The sequence below is a fragment of the Halichoerus grypus genome, chromosome 8 (genome assembly GCF_964656455.1).
Source record: "Halichoerus grypus chromosome 8, mHalGry1.hap1.1, whole genome shotgun sequence".
Classification (NCBI taxonomy): Eukaryota; Metazoa; Chordata; class Mammalia; order Carnivora; family Phocidae; genus Halichoerus; species Halichoerus grypus.
The window spans coordinates 122,030,092-122,051,476 of NC_135719.1; the positions used below are offsets into that span (position 1 = coordinate 122,030,092).

Genomic DNA, 21,385 nt, shown 5'->3' on the forward strand with positions numbered 1-21,385 from the left:
CATATTGGTATTTTATAATTCTATAATGTAGGATTTAGGAAGTTCCTCTCCTCTGCTTTGACATTTACTCTCCTGATGTGATATAAAGTGGTATATAGCAAATAACTAAAAAGAGAATCAGGGAAGGACTCTAGGGCACTTCCCTTCTCTTCCAAATGATCCTCATCTTTATTCCATATTTGTTCTAAGCTGATGATAATGTTTTCAAATGTTGAAGAATTACCAAGTGAAACCTAAAACAGATAAAATCTTAAATTGAAAAGTCATTGCTTTCTGTAATGCTTTATTTTTTCAACTTACATGGACTGAGTGTCAGTTGACCTTAACAGCTTTCTGCTAGGCATTGTGAGACAGGCTGAGAAGTGCCTTGCCCTCAAGGAATGTACAGTTTGGTTGGAGGGATACAAAGTAGCACACATTTAAGTGCTAAATGAATGGAACATATGAGTGCTTTAGGCTATTCAAAAAATAGATGAATGGATTTGAAGTAGTCATGGCAGATTTTGGTAGGCAGATGAAGGAGTAAGTTTTTCTAGGTAAGGCAAATGGTGTCAGTAGGCGCATAGAGGCAGAGATTAACAAATGGATGGGCTGGTAAATAAAATTAAATGGGTATGCTGATATTTGCCAGTAAAAATGGTTTCTTTTTTTTTTTTTTTTAAAGATTTTATTTATTTATTTGGGAGAGAGAGAATGAGAGAGAGCACATGAGAGGGGGGAGGGTCAGAGGGAGAAGCAGACTCCCTGCCGAGCAGGGAGCTGATGTGGGACTCGATCCAGGGACTCCAGGATCATGACCTGAGCCGAAGGCAGTCGCTTAACCAACTGAGCCACCCAGGTGCCCGTAAAAATGGTTTCTGCTTGGGAGTAGCGGGAGGTAAGCTAGAGAAGATAGTGTGATTCTGTCGTTGGGGACCTTGAATGCCTGGTTACCAAGTATGCCTTTAGTACTGTAGGCACCGCAAGGGAATTGAAAGCTTCTGAGAAAAGGAGGGGCACAGAAAAAGTGGATTAGGGGGATTAATTTGTTGGTGGAATGTAGAATGGTTTTTGAACAGGTGGCAATAGAGGCTATTTGGTATGAGTGGATGAGGGTATCCACCAGGATGGCTGATCCGGCATTGTGAAGGCAGGATTATGTAGGACAAAAACCACAGGAAACTAGACCATGGGGGAGGGTATACGAGCTTTCAAGTCTGAGCTAGTTGGAAAATATTGGTTTCACTAAGAGAAATAAATAAGAAGGGCTGGTTTGGGTTGAGGAAAAAAAAATGGGTACCTGCTACATTTAGGTTGTTGGCAGGACATGTGGGCTGTAATGTCCAAAGTACATAATAGTTGCTGCATATATTGACTAAAGCTGCAGTTTGTTCACCTCTGCTCCAAGATGGCTTGGGTGGGGGTTATTAGAAAGGTTTGCATAGGGGCACCTCGGTGCCTCCATTGGTTAAGAGTCTGCCTTCAGCTCAGGTCATGATCCCAGGGGCCTGGGATCAAACAACCCCCTCTCCTCCCCAGTCCTGTTAGGCTCCCTGCTCAGTGGGGAGTCTGCTTCTCCCTCTCCCTTTGCCCCTCCCCCTGCTCGTGCTCTCTCTCTCAAATAAATAAAAAAAAAAAACTTAAAAAAAAAAAAAGGAAGGCTTTGCATACTCAGCTTTGTTCCTTTCAGGCAGGAGGGGAGTACCTGCTGTCAGAGCATTCCCAGTCCTCAAGGGGTCCACGAAGTAGTCAGGAAGTACAATTTTAATAGAATTAGCTGAAAGATGAGCAAATGTCAGGTGGTAGTTTGGTAGTATGTCATTGCTGCTAACTTCGACACGCTAAGTGTAACATTATTAATAGCTTTTATGCAGGGCTCAGAGGACTAACACTTAGCAAATTAGATTCCTTAGTTTTTGCACTGCTCTTATATTTTAAGGTATATTACTTTGGGCAAACCATTTAACCTCTCTGTGCCTTGGCTTCCTATCTATAAAATAGAAATCTTATGTGGCAGCATTCATAAACATTTCAAAAGATACAGATAAAAAGCATTGTAGGGTTCTCCCCTTTCACCCCCACTCCAAAGACCGAGTCAGTCTTTCAAAAAGGTCGTCCATTTTGTTGAGTTCTTTCAATTGCTAACTTACTTAATTAGCATTTTTCTAAAATGCATTTACCAGTCCAGAGCTGAAAAATGTAGTCTATAACTGCTTTTTCTACCTGCTGGGCCTGTTTTTTTTTTTTTTTAAGATTTTATTTATTTATTTAATTGACAGAGAGAGAGAGAGAGAGAGAGAGAGAGAGAGACAGCGTGAGAGGGAACACAAGCAGGGGGAGTGGGAGAGGGAGAAGCAGGCTTCCGGCTGAGCAGGGAGCCCGATGCGGGGCTCGATCCCAGGACCTCGGGATCATGACCTGAGCTGACCAACTGAGCCACCCAGGTGCCCCTGGGCCTGCTTATTTTGCTAACCCCTTTTACTCAGTGGCTGGTGTCATTGGACTCTCATCTCTAGGCTCCTGGATCTATCCCAGCCCATATTAGAAAGGGAATTTGAGTTCTGTATTAACTCTCTGGGACCTCAACACAAGGCAACTGTGATCAATGTGAAATTTGGTCTCAGTTCTAGGCATTAAGTTCCTTCTTTGTTTCTAAGTCTCCCTCTGTCTGTCAAATCTGGCCTTTGGATACTTGTCTTGTAGCCCCGAGTCCAAGTTCTTGCCCTGCAAACTTGCCCAGCACATTGTCTCAAGGACCTGAATTCTTTCATCAATTCCTTATAGGGAGAGGAATCCAGACCTGGAAGAAAGCACTGAAGCTGGGGCTCTGCTATAAGCAGCACATTTTCTTAATGCTTGCCATGAATTCCCAATTTTTGTCTGCTCTTGGACTTCCCCAGGTTGTGTTCCAGCTGCCCACTGACTTACAACACTTGCATTCTCTGTGTTAAACCAGCCTCCTGCCGGCTGCCTTCCTGGTGACTGCCCATTCCACACCCTCCAGATACTGTCTTCTGACTGCTTGCTCATCACGCCAGCTGGGTCTGCTTCCGATTCCATGATGTATCTAGGTCTGGTCTCCACTTCTTCCAGTCTACCTCACCCTTATTACAGTTAATCCTTTTACATTAAACGAAAGCAGATATTTGCTGGTGTGGAAACTGATGTGGTATTGGAATTTTATCCTTGTTTATGTCTTTGTGTTGGGAGAGCTTGGGATCACTTCCAAAACCGGCTCAGAGAGCTTTCCTGTCTCTTTTAGGAGAAACAAATGAACACTTGACGATACCTTGCGTTTAAGACCAAGCCTCAAGGCCACTATTTTAATTGTAAAATTGTATTATTTAAACTTGATCGTGCTTTCAGACATACTCATATATTTTAAAGTATATTTTGGCCAGTGTTCATTTGTGTCTCACAATTTGAAGGTACTTGGAACTTGATGGCTTTGTGGTTATAAGGAAATGAACTAACCAAGGTTGGGGGACAGTGTTCTACAATGGTAGTTTCAACCTTTAAGGTACATTGGAATCTTTTGAAGGGCTTGTTAAAACATTGCTAGGTCCCACACCCAGAGTTTCTCTGGAGTGGTGCCTGAGAATTTGCATTTCTAACAAAGTTCTCAGAAGGTGTTGACACAATTGCTCCTGGGATTACACTTTGAGAACAACTGGTCATAACGTTTAAACTGGCCACAGGTAACCAAAAGCTGCTAAGCAGTGTTGATCAATTCAAATTCTTGTCTGAATGGATAAGGTGGAGGGTGCTGAGAAATAAACTTCTAATTCCAGTCGGTCCAGTTAGAATGATTGCTGGTTTCAGAGGTCTTCTCAACCACTATTACTTAGGAGAACATGGGCAATCATTTACTTTCTTTGCACTTCCGTTTCCACGTCCATAAAATAAGAATAGCCTCTACGCTGCCCCTACCTGAGTGTTGTGCAGGTCAAATGAAATGGCATGAAAATGTTTGACTGTAGAGTGGGATGGCACCAGGAGGTATTGCAATGGTTTTTCAATACTCTTCTAAAAACAGCACCAGTTTCTTCTGGCTTTCTTGCTTTTAAATTAATTATAGCCGCTTTAATCCAGGAATATAAAATACTTTTATTGCTATAATAAACTCAAACTTAGGAAAAAAAGTTCATTCAATGAGATCAGACATGCCTTATAAACACTACAAAGAGCCAGGAATGATTCCCAGTCTTCACAGTAGTACAGAAGAGAAATGGGAGACCCCATCGTGACTTGGGGTGGAGTCACAGTTAATCTTTCAACGCTGTTTAGATTGGTCCATTTATAAAAATGGCTACGTTACAGCACGTTAAAATATAAAATCACCGTGTAAAGTGATAAATCTGTCTACCCCATCTTGTTACATCTCTTGAAATTTCTATTAATTTATCTGTCTTTGGAAGTAGTAAATCCTTCCAATCCTGGTGTGGATATTTTTCTCACCCGAGGGCGCATTTGTGACTTTTCATTAGTCACCAGCTGTATCGAATTCTCCCGGGCCTTTAATAAGCATCGCAGATAATAGCCTCACTGTTCCCAGGTGTTCCATAAGCATCATAAAACGTCAGCCAGGATGCTGACAAGGTTCTAAAGACAGGGTTTGGGACAGTGAAGGCTCGCGTTGGGGCCGGTCAATGCACCTGGCAGGGTGGTTTACCCGGCGCAGAAAGGGGTGTCCCAGAGCCCCGCCCCCCGGAGCCCCGTCCGCGTCCGCGCGCGCTTCTCCCGGGCGCCGGCAGGAGGCGCCCGCCGTAGCCGAGGCGCTGCGTGCACCCGCGGGGAGCTGGCCTGGGGGGGCGGAGAGGAGGGGCTGGAGGGGGCGCGGCTTGCTCCCCGTCCCTCCCGGGCGCCGGGCCTCCCTCTCCGCCAGGCCCAAGGCTGGTGGCCGGCGGGGGTCGCGGCGGTGGCGGCGGCGGCGGCGCTGGCGGGCCGCGGGCCTGGGGGCCTGGCTCCGGCTCCGGGTGTTAGGAGACAAGATGGCGGCGGCGCTGTGGAGGCTGGTCTCCTCCTCTCCTCCGCTCTCCTCCGCCCCGCCGCTCGCCGCCTCCTCGGTCTCCTCCTCCTCGTTAGCTGCCTCCTCCTCCTCCTGCAGCAGCCCTAGCGACCGCCGGAGCGCCGGCCCGCTCTCCCGGAGCTCCGGAGGGGGATAGACGGGGCAGCCGCGGGCTCCGGCGACCGACCGAGGCCGAGCTGGGGCCGGGGCGGGGACGGCGGCGACGGCGGCGGCGGCGGCGGCGGCGCCGGGTGGGGATGGGGTCGCAGACGCTGCAGATCCTCCGGCAGGGGGTGTGGGCCGCGCTCAGCGGGGGCTGGTACTACGACCCGCACCAGGCCACCTTCGTGAACGCTCTTCACCTCTACCTGTGGCTCTTTCTGCTCGGCCTGCCCTTCACCCTGTACATGGTGAGTGTGGGGGCGGGGAGGAGGGTGGCCCCTTCCCGCTTCCCCTTGTCACTGGCCGGGAAGCGCTGGCGTTCCAGAGTCCGGCGGGTGCTCGCGCCTCCCGGGCTCCGGGCCGGGGTCGCGCCCTCTCCTCTCCCCGGCGCGCGCCCGCCGCCCCTTCGGGGCCCACTGTCCCACTGACTGTAGTGCTCCCCTCCCCCACCGAGTCCCCACTCTCTTCTCTTTAGGGTGTCCCTTATGGCGATGATGACAGGAGGGACGAAGCAGCAGCAGCAGCCCCCACCTGGCGCCCCCTTGTGCCCCACCCTTTTACGGGGAAATAGTAGCGTCCTGGGCCCCGGCTTAGGGGGTCCTGAACCTGTAGCCCCTCCAGCCTGTCCACCCGGGAGGAAAGCCCAATTAGGGCTCCCTGCTGTCCACGTTTTGTGGCAGGCGCTGAGCACTCTGCTCCTAAGGGACGCCGCATTCATCCTTGGCACGCGTGCTTATTTGCGCTCCGTTCCCCGGGCCCGGGCACCCCTTGGGCACTCCCTTCACGCGAGGCGGTGCGCTCTCCTCTCTCCAGCTCGCCTCTGGTCCGCGTGCGGGGGCCCTCGGAGCGGGGGAAGAATGCGTGCGGCTCTGTTGGGAACGTGATTGTGGGGCGGCCGGCCTTTTACTTGAGAATAGGTGGTGGTTGAAAACCTGGCTCCTCACCTTCCTGCCTCTAAAAAATCATTGTTTTTGCTTACCACTGATTCTTTTCTGTTCAGCTCTGTGGTCAGTGGCTGCTGTGTTTTCAGGCCAGCTTTGCGGGGAGGGAGCGGGGGAGATACGGGGAATCTGGCTGGCATTTCAGATTTGTTTGGATTGGTTCAAGGCCGTTTACTGATAGGAAAAAGGAAGTACTGCCTGTTGCTGAATTCAGTACGATCAGCTTCTCCGAATGATCTAGGTCTTTACGCTGTATTTTCACTGGAAGTTGTACGCACATTTTTTTTTTTTTTTTAACACATTAGGTTAGGGTGGGGCATTAGGGAAACTAATGTGGAAGCGAGATGATACTTAAACTTCAGGGTTTTTTTTTAAGGTTTAGTGAAGTTTTTAAAGTAACCGGAAGGCAGGAAAGGATGAAAACTTTTTATTTTAGGAGAATTCCTTTTAATATATTTCTGTTAACTTTGTGGCTTTTCATGGAGCTATATAGTAAGTGTGCTGGATTAGAAAGTCTGGGAGTACGCCTAAGAAGTGCTAAAGTGAGGATACCCCATTCTTTCCTAAGTGAGGCTCCTTTTCACTGATTGGCAGGAAAAGTGCCAGCTTGGGGGAAGATGTGCGAAATTTCACATTCTCAAGCAGTTTAGTTTTTCATTAAACTTGTTTTGAAGGGACTTACTGCTGGAGGTAAAAAAAAAAAAAATTTTTTTTTTTTTAAATGTTGATGACTGATGACTTATTTTTTTAGGGGACTTGTTCAGTCTTGTCCCATTCTGAAAATGTATCATGAAGTGTTACAATTTTCAATTAATTCTGGCTTAGGGGGTTCTGTTTGCACTGCTCTACCTTCCAGGAATATGACATCATTAAGGAACAGGTTAATTACTTCGGGTGTAAGAATCCTCAGGCTGTCACAGAGCTTTCATAGCAGATTTCTCTTATATCCAGGAGAATTGTAAATTTAAGACTGAAACTGGTACTTGAGATGTAAGGATTAGTTGCTGTGTCGCTGTGTAATGTTTCCTTGTAAGCACGTGAACTGTGTTAGTGGCTAAGTCTTTGTGTAATTAGCAAACATTACTAAAGGAAATTAGAGCAAATAGAAAGCAATACATTGAGTTTACTGTTTCATTTTGGGAGTTTATTCAGTTAAGTTTAATTCACAAACATTTGAGTGTCTACTATGTACTGGGCAGTTTGCTAGATTCTGGGAAAATTGCTTCACTGACTTTCTTGTCTCAGTTAACAGCAAGTCTACTCTTCCTAATCTTTTAAAATATCTCCTTGATTCATCTTTCTCCCTTTTCACATCCAGTTCATCAAATCTTGTGGGTTCTCTTTTCAAACCCTAACTAAAATCCAGTTAATCATCATCATCATTCAGTTGGTTCAAGCTATCATTATGGCTCCCCTGGATTATTGCAGGATTTTAATGAGGTTCACTGCTTTTATTTTTTAATCTCTATTCTTGTTACGGAAGTCTGGTGATTCTTTAAAACAGATCATGGCACTCTTCTGCTCTCAGAGCCTGCCCTCCCATGTGTCTCTATTATGCCCCACCCTTTTGCCTTCTTAGAATTTTTCCCACATAATAACTAATGTTCCTGCCTCAGGGCTTTCACGCTTGCTTCCCCCCCCAGCCCCCATGACTCCTCCCCTCCAGATATCTGTGACTTGCTTCGCTTACTCAGATTTCAGTTATATGTGAAGCTCTCCCTGATAATCCTATGTAACATAGCAACCTTCTTCTGGCTCCTACAGTATTTTCTAGCCCTCCGTCCCTCCTTTTTTTTAATATCCCTTATCACTAATTGATATATATTAGTATCTTCTGTTTCATTGGAGTATTAGCTCTGAGGAGGGCAGAGACTTTTATTTTGCTCACTGCTGTGTTGTCACGACCTAGATCAGTGCCAGACACATAGTAACCACTCAGATATTGAATGATTAGAAATGTATAAGACACAGCTTCTGCCTTCAAGGAACTTAAAATCTAGCTTGGGGGTAAGGAACAATTTACAAGCATTAGAACTGTTGTGAAAAGGTAAGTACAGAGTGACCCTGAGTTTATAGTCAGGATTGATTCTAGTCTAGGGGCAATCAGCAAAGACGATTTGTCAACATTTTCATTTATTTTTATTTTATTTTATTTTTTAAAGATTTTATTTATTTGACAGAGACAGCGAGAGAGGGACACAAGCAGGGGGAGTGGGAGAGGGAGAAGCAGGCTTCCCGCTGAGCAGAGAGCCCCATAGGGGCTTGATCCCAGGACTCTGGGATCATGGCCTGAGCCGAAGGCAGCCGCTTAACTGACTGAGCCACCCAGGAGCCCCTATTTTATTTTATTTTTTAAAGATTTTATTTATACATCTGAGAGAGAGAGAGGGTGTGCACCCGAGGGGGTGGGGAGGGACAGAGGGAGAAGCCGACTTCTGCTGAGCAGGGAGCTGGACATAGGGCTTGATCCCAGGACCAGGATCACGACTTGAGCCGAAGGCAGAGGCTTAACCAACTGAGCCACCCACGTGCCCTGATTTGTCAAGGTTTTCAGAAACATTACTAGTTCTACAGTGTTGAGGCAGATAGTTGGAAGTATACACTTGAAGCAAAATCCAACATTCCATGTAAAAATAAGAGCTCTGTTATAGATTATTATTTGTATATTCTTCCAATAATAACTATCAAGGATAGTGACTATGAAGCGAATAGGTTCTTTATCCCAAACGCTGTGTTCTCATTTTACTGATGAGGACACCTGAGGTCAGCCTCAGATGACTTGTTTTGTGACCTTAGGCAGATAAAGAGCTGGGATTTATAAGGGCTTTTGTAGCCATTGTATAGGTAGTTTTTGTTTGTTTATTTTTATTTTTATTTTTTATTTTTAAAGACTTAGAGTTCGAGCATGTGCATGAAAGAGCACAAGCCCCGGGGGCCAGGGTGGGGGTGGGGCAGAGGGAGAGGGAAAAGCAGGCTTCCTGCTGAGCAAGGAGCCCTATTTGGGGCTCCATTCCAGGACCCCGGGATCATGACCTGAGCCGAAGGCAGACGCCCAATGACTGAGCCACCCAGGGCCCTCCCCCCCCGTTTGTTTTTTTAAATTAAAGACCCAAAGTCTATGAAGAGGTAGTATGTTACATTAGGTAGAGTTTCAGGGCTTTTTGTATAGGAGTAAAACACTTTTGCTATTAGTAGCTTTTGTGGATACTTTGAAAGGTAGAATTTATAGTTTCTGCAATTATAAATCATTTAAGTAGTGAAAATGAAGAAGTAATTTTTTCCTTCTTTCACTGTCCTTTCTGTTTCTCTTAAGACACTCACCCCATTTTCTCTTTCTATACAGTTGACCTTGAACAACATGGGGATTAGGGGCACCAACCCCCACTCAGTATAACTTTTGACTTCCCCCTCCCCCCCACCAAAACTTGGCTACTAACAGCCTACCGTTGACCCTCAGCCTTACTGGTTACACAAACCGTCAAGTAACACATATTTTGTATGTTATATGTATTATATGCTGTGTTATAATAAGGTAAGCTAGAGAAAAGAGTGTTAAGAAAATCATAAGAGAAAATACATTTATAGTACTATGCTGTATTTATTAAGAAAAATCTGTGTTGTTAAAGGGTCAACTGTAATCATTTTTGCACATGACATGTGACAGATGGTGAGCTTTGTAGTCATGAGCTTTGTGGCATTTTTGTGTTGTGGAAAGCAGATTGGAATTGGTGTTGTCTTGATTTGTGAATTTTGGCTCTTATTGATTGTGAGGCCTTTGGGCAAGACTCTGCCTTTCTGAACCTTGATTTACTCATTTGTGAGATACTTCATGTGTATTTTGTAAGCAAATATTTATGAAATAAATTATTCGCCTTCAGATTGGCCTTTAGTAAATGTCATTTGGAAGAATGGCCAATTACAACAGTGTTTTCCTCTGTAATGCTGTATGACTGGAGGAGATTAGATAACTCTCGATTTATTAGTCAAACCGTTATCTTGTTGATTATTGTTTTCTTCTCCAAAGAGTTATATCCCTAGGTGATGAAATATATATATATATATATATATTTTTTTTTTTTTCTAAAGATTTTATTTATTTTGACAGCGAGAGAGGGAACACAAGCAGGGGGGATGGGGGAGGGAGAAGCAGGCTTCCCGCTGAGCAGGGAGCCCGATGCAGGGCTCGATCCCAGGATCCTGGGATCATGACCTGAGCCAAAAGCAGACGCTTAAGGACTGAGCCACCCAGGTGCCCCCTAGGTGATGAACTATATAACATTAAAATCAATTTACATAAACGGTTTCGGACTCCATTTGATGTCAGAATCACTTGACTTTGAATGTGTTAAAAATGTGCATGTGCGTGTGGTCATTCTGATGCAGAATATCTGGAGGATGGCCCATTTGTTTGTATTTTATAGACATCCAGGTCAGCTTAAAAAACCTGATCAATATGCCCCTAAGTCCCATCCTCTGACCTAAATCCAGCTGCCTACTCATCATATCCTCTTGGCTGTCCCACAGGCATCTCAAAGGTATCATGTCTAAACTGTTCATGATTCCCTGCTAACCCTTCCCCACACCACCACGACCAAACTTGTTTTCTTACTCTTTGTCACTATAGTTAATGGCACCATCATGTATGTAGTTGCTCATACTGTCTTCCTCCCCCTTGCCTTATGAGCATATCTTACCAGTTCTGTCAGAGTATCTCAGACCTTCCTTTCTACTTTCTAGTTCACACTGTTTTTCTTTTTCATCTGTATTACTACTTTAGCTTCTATTCTTGCCTTTTACAACTCTTTCTCCGCAAAGTAGAAGACATCCATCTATTCATGTCATTCTCCCTTTTTAATATCCTTCAGTGATTTTCTTTTACACTTAGAATAAAATCCAAAATTCTTACTAAGGCCTCAGTTAAACTAATTTGTCTGAAATTTGTGCCACAGTTACACCACTGGGCTTTCAGTTACTTCAACCTGCTGAGCTTGTCTTCCTTCAGGGCCTTTGCACATGCTGTGACTTCTGACAGGATATTCTTCCCACTGCTCTTTGCAAAGCTGGCTGCTGCTTGGTTGTTAGGGCTGGGCTTAAATATCATCTCAGAGAGGTCTGACCTGATAGCCATAAGCAGGTTCTCTCTCTTTTTTCCAGCATTCCACCCTGTAATTTTCTTTTATGGTTCTAACCATAAACACGTATCTTTGTTTACTTATTTGCTGTCTCTGATACCTGTCTGCCACCAATACCTTGTACATTCTGTGAGGGCTAGGATCATGTGATTTAGTTGGCATTGTATATCCAGTGTCTGTTGTCATGCTTGGCTGATACAAGCTTTGACTAAATACTTGTTGAAAGAACTTTTTATAATATATGTGAACCTTCTTTAGACTTATCAACATAACTGATAGAGAATATTTAGGAGTGGGGAATTACTGTGGTAGGCTGTATTGTATGGTGGAGTTACATCTTACCTGGGGGTTAGGTTCAGTATCCGTGTGCATGACAAAAATCAAATATAGAATTATTGAAAAATCAAATGTAGAATACCTCTGGAATTACTTAATTTACTCAAAGTGTAGCATATATAGGTTTTTTGTATATGCAACTTCATAAACATATATTCACACATACGTATAGTAATATATACTATATAAATCTATGGAGAGATTATATTCAGAAACGAAATTATCCATATCAAATTTATGAAGGTTTCCATTTTTTCTTCCAGGTTATTTTATTGTACTTTCTGTAGCTGATGTTTATCATCTACAGAATGATAAAAACCCTTTATTAGTAAGGATTTCTCTGAGGCCGCCATGTCATTTTCTTTTGCAAAGATTTAAAAATATTTTAAAGATGTAAACAATATTTTGATATGATGACTGTAGGACTAGAACAGTTTGTGTCCTAAAAAGTTTTTAATTAGGGAAGTTATTGTATTATAAGTTAGCAATTAAATGTGATTATTAGTATCTTATTAGTATCTTCTGTGTCCTTTTTTTTTTTTAAAGATTTTATTTATTTATTTGAGAGAGAGAATGAGAGAGCATATGAGAGGGGGGAGGGTCAGAGGGAGAAACAGACTCCCTGCTGAGCATGGAGCCCAATGCGATGCGGGACTTGATCCCCGAACTCCAGGATCATGACCTGAGCTGAAGGCAGTCGCTTAACCAACTGAGCCACCCGGGTGCCCCTCTTCTGTGTACTTTAGGAAAAGTTTGATGAATAGTTGGTGGTTTGTTTTGACCTATATCCTGTGCCTTTTCATACCAGTATTTTCAATAGTAAGTATCAAGGTGTATGTAATTGTTTCCATAATTGGCTATGACATAGATACAGTTCTTGTCTCTTTATTATGTCACCTATAATAAATTAAGGATACATTAAGATGGTTTACAAATGAAGTTCCCAAGAAAGCAGCCATATTTGTCAACTTCTAGAAATGCTTGTGAATTTACAAAAATAGCTATTGATTGCTAAGATCTTTTAGTGTCTTTTGTTAAAGATGGAATATTTTCTACCATTTGAGAAATTACTCCAGTTGTTAAATCATTTGGTAATTGAAAAACTAGGAAGGTTTCTATTCCTTTTCCTACCTTCAAATACATATATTTAACCGCGTAGTTTGCCTTTGCTAGCTGGCTTTACTGAAAGTTAAATTTTTCCAACATTTTATTATGAGAATTTTCAGACATAGAGAAAAGTTGAGAGAATTATACCCACCACCTAGCTTCTATAATTTTTTAAATTACATGTCGTGTGTCTGTGTACCCCTCTATCTATTAAGACCTTTTTTTTTTTAAGATTTCAATTTATTTATTTGACAGAGAGTGATAGCGAGATGGGAACACAAGCAGGGAGAGGGAGAAGCAGGCTTTCCGCCAAGCAGGGAGCCCGATGTGGGGCTTGATCCCAGGACCCTGGGATCATGACTTGAGCCGAAGGCAGACGCTTAACGACTGAGCCACCCAGGCGACCCTTAAGACCTTTTTTTAAAGGGGGATGCTTGTGCAGTAAGTTGCAGACATCAACCTAGATTACCCTAAACATTTCAGCATGTGTATCATCAGCTAGAGTTCTAATAGGCACAAATCCTAGCGAACCATTGGATGAGTTTTGAATTTTGATAAATACATGCACTTGTGTAGTGCAACCCCATCATGTTGTTGACCATTAATGTCACCCCAGAGACTTCCTGCTTGCCCTTCCCAGTCAACTCTCTCACCCTTACTCTGAATTTTTTCCCCCATTGTAGATTAGATTATCCTGTTCTAGAACTTCATTTAGATGGAGTCATGTAGTTACCTTTGTGTTAAGCCTTTTTCATTCAGCATAATGTTTTTGAGATTTATCCATGTTGTATATATCAGTAACTTGTTCCTCTTTATTGGTGAGCAGTATTCTTTTGTATGAATATATTATAGTTTGTTCATCTTTATCTAGTCTCCTGTAGAGAGGACCTTATTTCACTTTTTGGCTTTATGTAAAAGGTGTCACCCCAACATGAGGGTAGGTTTTATCAGGATTCAAAAGAAATTGGAAAACTTTATTAAATATCAAAAACATTTTCTCTCCCCAAATAAGAACATGTTTTAATTTAAAATTAATGATAATTGCATACTTTATCCTCTCATTTTCAATTTTTGTACTCCTTAATACTGCACTTCTCTTTGCTCAGTATTTAGATTTTTTCTGTCAGTGTAGTAAAATCTTTGTTCAATATATATATGTGTGTGTGTGTGTGTGTATGTATTATTATATTATATATATATTTGTGGGGTTTTTTGCTAAATCCGAAATTATAGGTAAGTAAAAAGAAAAAAAAACCACTTGTGATCCCATTCACCCAGTCGGTTGAACATTTTAGTAAGCAGAGTGTATTTGGAGCTTATAAATATGTATTATGCTTCTTTCTTACAAAAATGGGCTTATAAAATTTGTACTGTTTTGAAGCCTATTTTTGCTTGACTATAAATTGTGAATGTTTCCATGTGGGGGGAAAAAAAGTAACAGTTTTAATAGCTTTGTAGTAGGTCATAGTATAGATGTGTTACAGTGTATTGAATCATTTTCCATTATTTTATAAGTTGTAATTTTTAGCTATTTAGAAAATACTAGGGTGAATATTCTCACAGTTAAATCTTTGTATTAGTCTTTTGTATAAATTCCTAGAAGTAGACTTGTTGGATTAAGGGATATGCATACTTGTGTTTGATAATCATTCAGTTTACAATGAGTGAGTCTTTCTTTATATTGAGAGAGAACATGAATGAGAGAATGATGGATAATAATGCAAGGTTCCTGAGAAGGCAAGAGAGGTTTGTGGTCCAGAGAGCGCAGGTAGTAAGGGATCATCCTCAGGAGGAATGCTGGTGGAAGAAGGGATGAACGGTTTTTGGTGAAAGTTGAGGGAGATCTTTTTTAATTTTGATAGCCTCTTTGAAGTACAGAGTGTTTTCTGTTGAGAGTGAGGGGGGAGGTGAGGAGGATATTCAGGTTTTGAGGAGGATTTCCAGAAGGTGAAATGCTATCCTAATTTTTGGAGATTGGGAAAGTGAACTCACCAGCAAGGGATGGTAGGGTTGCTGGGCAATTTTGAGGATACCTTTGAAGAACATGAGTTCGGACTGTTGAAGAGGAATGTTCAGGAGAGAAATTTGGGGTAAAATTTACTCACAAATTATCACCTCTGTATAGTTGTAACCGATAGGGGTTAATTCCAAGCCACAAGTAGATAAGATCTGGGGATAATTCATTAAAAAGAAAATGGGTCAGACAGAACTCCAAGGCCTAAAAATCAGCAGTTAAAAATTAGCAAAGGAGACAAGAAAGGCAAGAGGAAAATGAAGAGAGGAACCTGTTACAGAAGCCATCGAAAGAGAGTATTTTGAAAAGAAGAAAATGGTAAAAACAACAACAACAACAACAAAAACCAACTTGCCCTCTGAAAAGGCTGTCGTAATTTAAATTTTCATCAACAGTGTTGAGAGTACTTCCCACCTCCACTCAACACTTTCCCAAACAGGGTGTTATTGTTGTAAATTTCTTATTCAATGGAATGTTAAATAAAACCATTTCAGTAATATTCTGTTTTTGACAAAAGTTTCTCTAGAAGTACCTTTTAATTCAAACTTGTAAAAATTAAAGATTTTATGGCACTAACGTATATCACATAACTTAATCTTTGATCTTTTTTCTGTATTCTGTAGTCGGATAATTTTCATAGCAGGCAACTGATAAATAAGCAGAATGTTTCTTTTGAGAAGAGGTTGATTGTTTCTTTCTGTTATCTATAATTTGAGGTAAATCAGATGGTTTTCCTGTGTCTCTGCATAGCTGGGGAGGGTGGAGAGTTATTTTGTAGGTGGGCTGGGACACCCAAGATACCCAGAAATAGTAACACAAAAATAGCATTGACTAATGGTATGGAAAAGGGCATATTGCAACAAATATTTTCCTACTGTTGTCTTCTTTAATATATATAGGTGCATTTTACCAAATCACAGTAAAATTAGTAGCTACTGATTCTGATTGCTTTGCTTATTTCCTGAAAAAGTTGGTTAAATGCTTTCTTTGGTAGAATTGTAAAATAGTTCAGAATTTCTTTCTCTTCTCTTATCATTAGAACCAGAGGGGTTGTATCTTTTTAAACTTGCACTGCTGGTGCTAGTCTCTGTTGCTTTGTGTTATGATAAGAAAGAAAAAACCTAGGGAAAGGCAAGCCATTTCCTTTTGAGGTTTTTAGGGGAAAAAAAAAAGTTCTATTCTGTAGAGGTTTGTACAGACCAAATAGAACCCTGAGTGCCAACTGTGCTGAGAATAGGCAGGAAGATTAGTCACAGATTTGAGAAGCTTGAATTATGATCTGGGTGTTTTCCTTTTCCTACCCTTCCTTACTCCCTGAGTGTTGTCTAGACATAAACTAAACAGATTTAACCACTAAAGTTATCTTTAAAACTTTATATTTTGAAATAATTTTAGATTTACAAAAAAGTTACAAAAATAGTATAGTTTTTGTATACCCTTTGCCCAGCTTTCTCTAATATTAAAATCTTACATAACCATGGTACATTTATTAAAATGAAGAAATTAACATTGGTACAGAACTGTTAAACTATAGACTATGAGGATTCCACTGGTTTTCCCACTAATATCCTCTTTCTGTTTTAGGATACAATCTGGGAACTTAATTGCATTTAGTATCCTCATTGTTAATACGGTTTTCTTTTTTTTTTAAAGATTTTATTTATTTATTTGAGAGAGAGAGAGAGAGAGAGCACATGAGAGGGGGAGGGCCAGAGGGAGAAGCAGACTCCCCGCTGAGCAGGGAGCCCGATGCGGGACTCGATCCTGGGACTCCAGGATCATGACCTGAGCCGAAGGCAGTCGCTCAACCAACTGAGCCACCCAGGCGCCCGTTAATACGGTTTTCTTATTGCTTTCCTTTACCATGTTTGGATTCTATTTTTTTTAAGGAATTTTACAATTTACAACTGCTTATCAAATTGCATATTATAAGAAAAATTAATGAAAGGTTTTATGTCTGGGATCGATACATTTGAGATGGACACGAGGAGTGTATTCTGAATGATTTTTTAATCCTGCATTGCCCATTAACCTATGTTATGCTATTTTAAAATTGAGATATTTCACATATGAGAAATTGTATGAAATGAAATAATCCTAAAGATGAAAATGACTTTAGACATCATTCACGCAAAATGGACAGCAGTGTCTTAGCTTCCTGTGTAATGCTGTTCTTCCCAATTTATAAAGTAGAGGCCATGAGACAAATATACAACCATATTACAGGGTAGAATATGACTAATTCCTTATGTGTCATACAGTGTTCAGGAATTGGAAGGAGGATGCAAATATTTCCTAGAAGGCTTTATGCAAAGGATAATTCTACATTGAAAACATTTACTATATGCTGGGCACCGTGGTAGGCCTTGAGGTGGGGGGACCTTTATGAGGTTTGTTACTTGAGTTGGAGCAGTGTTTCCCATAATCTTCCCACCAGGGAAATGAATCTTTGTTCTGGAGGAAAGATTGTTTATTAAAAGAAAATATGTTCTGAGGTGTAGTGATTTGCTCTGCTATCAAGTATTTTTTGTAATATATCCAACATGTTAAGTCTTCCTCAGTGAATTATTTTTTTAACTTCACACAATATCATTTATACCCATAATATTACTGTCTCTGAATAAGTATCTGGAATGGTTAAAGGAAAGGATACAAAAACAAATAGTTAAAAAGAACCCAGAAAAACCGATTATCATTTGCACTATCTTATTTATGCTACAACATACGCCACAGATGAAGCATTGCACATCATTTCCACAAGCATCACAGACCCTTAAGACAGAATCCAAGTGAACTTTGCAAGGGAGTAAAGAGGGCTTTTGGGGCATTTTAGTAAGGAAATCCTCAATTTAAAGGTTTTTTAAAGGTAAGAAATTTAGTTGACCTAAAAAAATTATACTGTATTATCAAAAAATCTTACCTTTTTCAGTCCTTTATGCCACAGGAATATTAAAATATGCAGTATGTGCTATTGAAGAATAGGCTTAGAGTACTTTTTTTTCAGTTTCTTAATATGAATTTTCATATGAACAAGAAAGTTGAAAGAATAACACATGTTCATCCATATCTCTGCCTAGATTCAGCAATTATGAACCTTTTAAAAAATCATATTTATGGGGCCTGGGCGGCTCAGTTGGTTAAGAGACTGACTCTTGATTTCGGCTCAGGTAATAATCTCAGGGTCATGAGATTGAGCCCCGCTGCGGGCTCTGTGCTGAGCAGTCAGCACAGAGCCCACTTGTCCCTTACCCCTCCCCCTCCACTCCCACCCTGCTAGCGCATGTGTGCGTGCTATCTCTCAAATAAATAAAACCTTAAAAAAATGACATTTGCTTCAACTATATACTGACGTATGATATATATCAGTACATACAGCTGTATACACATTCTTACACATGTATACATCTGATACATCGTGACTCTTTACCACTAAATGCTCCAGGCTTCATAACACTTTTATCATATTGAAGATAAAATAATTCTCTTATACCTAACATCTAGTTTATATTCAGACTTCCCCAGTTATTCCCCAAAATGTCATTTATAGCTGGTTTTTCCAAACCAGAGATGCAGTTAGTGTTTAATCATTTCTCCCCCATCCAGCTGACGTTTTAATTAGTCAAGGCTAATTATCTTTTTTTTTTTTTTTAAGATTTTATTTCCTTGAGAGAGAGAGCATGAGCGAGGAGAAGGACAGAGGGAGAAGCAGACTCCCTGCTGAGCAGGGAGCCCAGGCCGATGAAGGGCTTGATCCCAGGACCCCCGGGATCACGACCTGAGCCTAAGGCAGATACTTAACCGACTGAGCCACCCAGGCGCCCCAAGGCTAATTATCTTATAGAATGTTCTACATTATGGATTTGTCTAATTGTAATGTCATTTGTTTCCTCTCTATTCTCTGTAGTTCCTGTAAACATAAACTTTATTTTATTGTCCAAAGTTATAGTTTCTAGAATTCACATATTTTAACATGATATTTAACATGATTCGTGTTGTATTGCAGATTTCCCTTTCATTGTTGCTTTGCCTTTGATTTGGTAATCTTACGTATTTACTGACAGATTTTACTAGCATCATTTTTGTTCATATCATTATGCAGTGTCACTGTTACTCAAGCTTTCATTATGTGTCTATTTTGGCTTATTAAAAATGTATTGGTACATAAAATAAGGAAAGTCAAAGTAATTGTAAAATCACAGAATGCACCACATAGCTCTTCCCACTATTGTAGGCATTGGCGTGTGGCTTTCAACTAATTATAACTTTATATTTTTTTTTGCTTGTTAATAGGTTGAGGAGAATTAGAATTCTCCATGGGATGGTTTCAAACTATGCCCCACACTTCTCTGCTCACTCTGAGTCACTGTTCATCTCTTTTCCTTCTCTTGCAGCAAAAGTTGTATCACAGCACAGGCTAGAGTGAGGCTATTGTAGAGATAATCCTGAGTCTGCCTTTCATTAATTTTTAAAGGAAGTTACTGAGCAACTTTGGAAGATTATTGGAAATTCTTTTTATGTTCCTTACTAGTGTCTGTCATGATGCTCTACTTGAGAATTGCTGGCATATAGCACGGGACACAGGCTTCTTCACAGGTGATACATGGGACAGAGCTGTCATTACCTTTCTTAAAAAAAGAATCCCAAACCCATCATCTAATAATTGGGAATTAACTTGCCTGAGGTTTTATTTTGCTTCATTCCAATAAATCTGTACCTGAGAGGAGATTCTGGACATGTGTATTTTGAAAAACAACAACCCCAAATGTACCAACAGAAAAAGCCCATTGGTGACTCTGGTAGATACCTCAAGTTAATAGTTACTAGCCTGGGAGGTCTTGGTCTCTTATTTGTGAATGTCTGAAAATACCTTATTGTTTCCTGGTTAGGTTGTCGGTTTAGGTCTCTGCATTTTTCAGCAGTGAATAAATTACTGAATAACTTTAATTCAGGCTGTAGCCTGAATTATCAGTATCAGTACTTGTACTGATAATAGTGGTGCTTACATGGTGCTTTTTAATATTTCTTGAGCATTTCACTTTCCAGGTAAAAAAACCACTATTAGGTATTATCATGAAAACAGTACTATCTGTGGAAACTGTATGAGTATATACAGTCCCTAATAAAGGTATAGTCCAGGGCGCCTGGGTGGCTCAGTTGGTTAAGCGACTGCCTTTGGCTCAGGTCATGGTCCTGGAGTCCCAGGATCAAGTCCCGCATCGGGCTCCCTGCTCAGCAGGGGGTCTGCTTCTCTCTCTGACCCTCCTCCCTCTCATGCTCTCTCTCTCTCTCTCCATAAATAAATAAAAATCTTTAAAAAAAAAAAAATAAAGGTATAGTCCAAAGCAGAAGACCAAAGTAAGAATCAACAGTGCTGTGGTGCACATTTGTGTATAGAAGATCTTGCTTGTGGGAGTATACAGCATAAGTTTCTAGAAAAGAAATTGCTACGTCAAAGAGTATGCATATTTAAATTCACCTAGATGTTGCCAAATTACACCTCAAAAAAACCTATACCAATTTATATTTTCATCGATGTGAAAGGACCTGTTTCCCTTTGTTCTCACCAACACTGGTTATTACAAATTTTTTGCAGTGTGATAGTGTAAAATGGCATCTTGTTTTAATTTGTTTCTCTAATAATAAGTTCAAGTATCTTCATATGCTTAGTAGACATTTATATTTTTTAAGTTGCTTTCTGTATCCTTTATCTTTTTTTGAAAATCATGTTATGCTAAGTGATTTTTTTTTTTTAAGATTTTATTTATTTCACAGAGAGACACAGCAAGAGAGGGAACACAAGCAGAGGGAGTGAGAGAGGGAGAAGCAGGCTTCCCGCGGAGCAGGGAGCCTGATGCGGGGCTCCATCCCAGGACCCTGGGATCATGGCCTGAGCCGAAGGCGGATGCTTAAGGATTGAGCCACCCACGCGCCCCTGTTGTGCTCAGTGATTTTTGAGAGCCCTTTTATGTATAAAAATCAGCTCTTTGTCATATATTAAATTTTCTCCCTACTTTGTCTTTTAACTTTATGATTGGGTTTTTTGAACATACAAATTTAACATTTTTAGTAGCCACATTTACTAGTTTTCTTCATGCTTTTGAAGCCCTTCCCTATTAAAAGTTTATTTTAAAAAATCCATGTTTTCATCTAATTTTTTAAATTTGGGAATAAATTTGCATGGTTAGATTAAAACACACACATATTACTCTAAAGGTGGTAAAAATTTGCCCTTTTATACCTGCCCGCCATCTTCCCAGTTCTCCACTTGTACTATCTCCCATCAGAAACCACTGTGAATCTCACCACAACCTACAGATTCAAATTCCCCCACCTACAGTATTCTGTATATTGTTCCCCCCACACTTAATATATCTTAAACATATATGCATCAGTACCAAAAGGGTTTCTTTGTGTTTTTTTTTCTTTTTTTGAGATACACTTGATGTATAGCATTATGTTAGTTTCTGGTATACAACATAATTCGATATTTGTATATATTGTGAAATGATCACAATAAGTGTAGTTAACATCTGTCACCATGCATCGTTACAATTTTTTGTGATGAGATCTTTTAAGATTTATTCTCTTAGCAACTTCCAGATACGCAATACAATATATATATATATTTTTAAGGTTTTATTTATTTGACAGAGACACAGCAGGAGAGGGAACACAAGCAGGGGGAGTGGGAGAGGGAGAAGCAGGC

The 21,385-nt window shown here is 40.8% G+C and overlaps 1 protein-coding gene across 3 annotated transcripts in view; it reads left to right on the forward strand.

Moving 5' to 3' along the window:
* The first annotated feature begins 4,760 nt into the window (after nt 1-4,760).
* PCNX1 (pecanex 1) overlaps nt 4,761-21,385 on the forward strand; it is a 166,278-nt gene continuing 149,653 nt past the window's right edge. Inside the window, exon 1 of one of the 3 annotated variants that reach the window (XM_036107274.2) lies at nt 4,761-5,397. In XM_036107274.2, the coding sequence (XP_035963167.2) occupies nt 5,245-5,397 (153 nt within the window). In that variant the 5' untranslated portion in view covers nt 4,761-5,244. The remainder of the gene's footprint in view (nt 5,398-21,385) is intronic. The other 2 variants (XM_036107276.2, XM_036107280.2) reach the window with 2 other exon arrangements.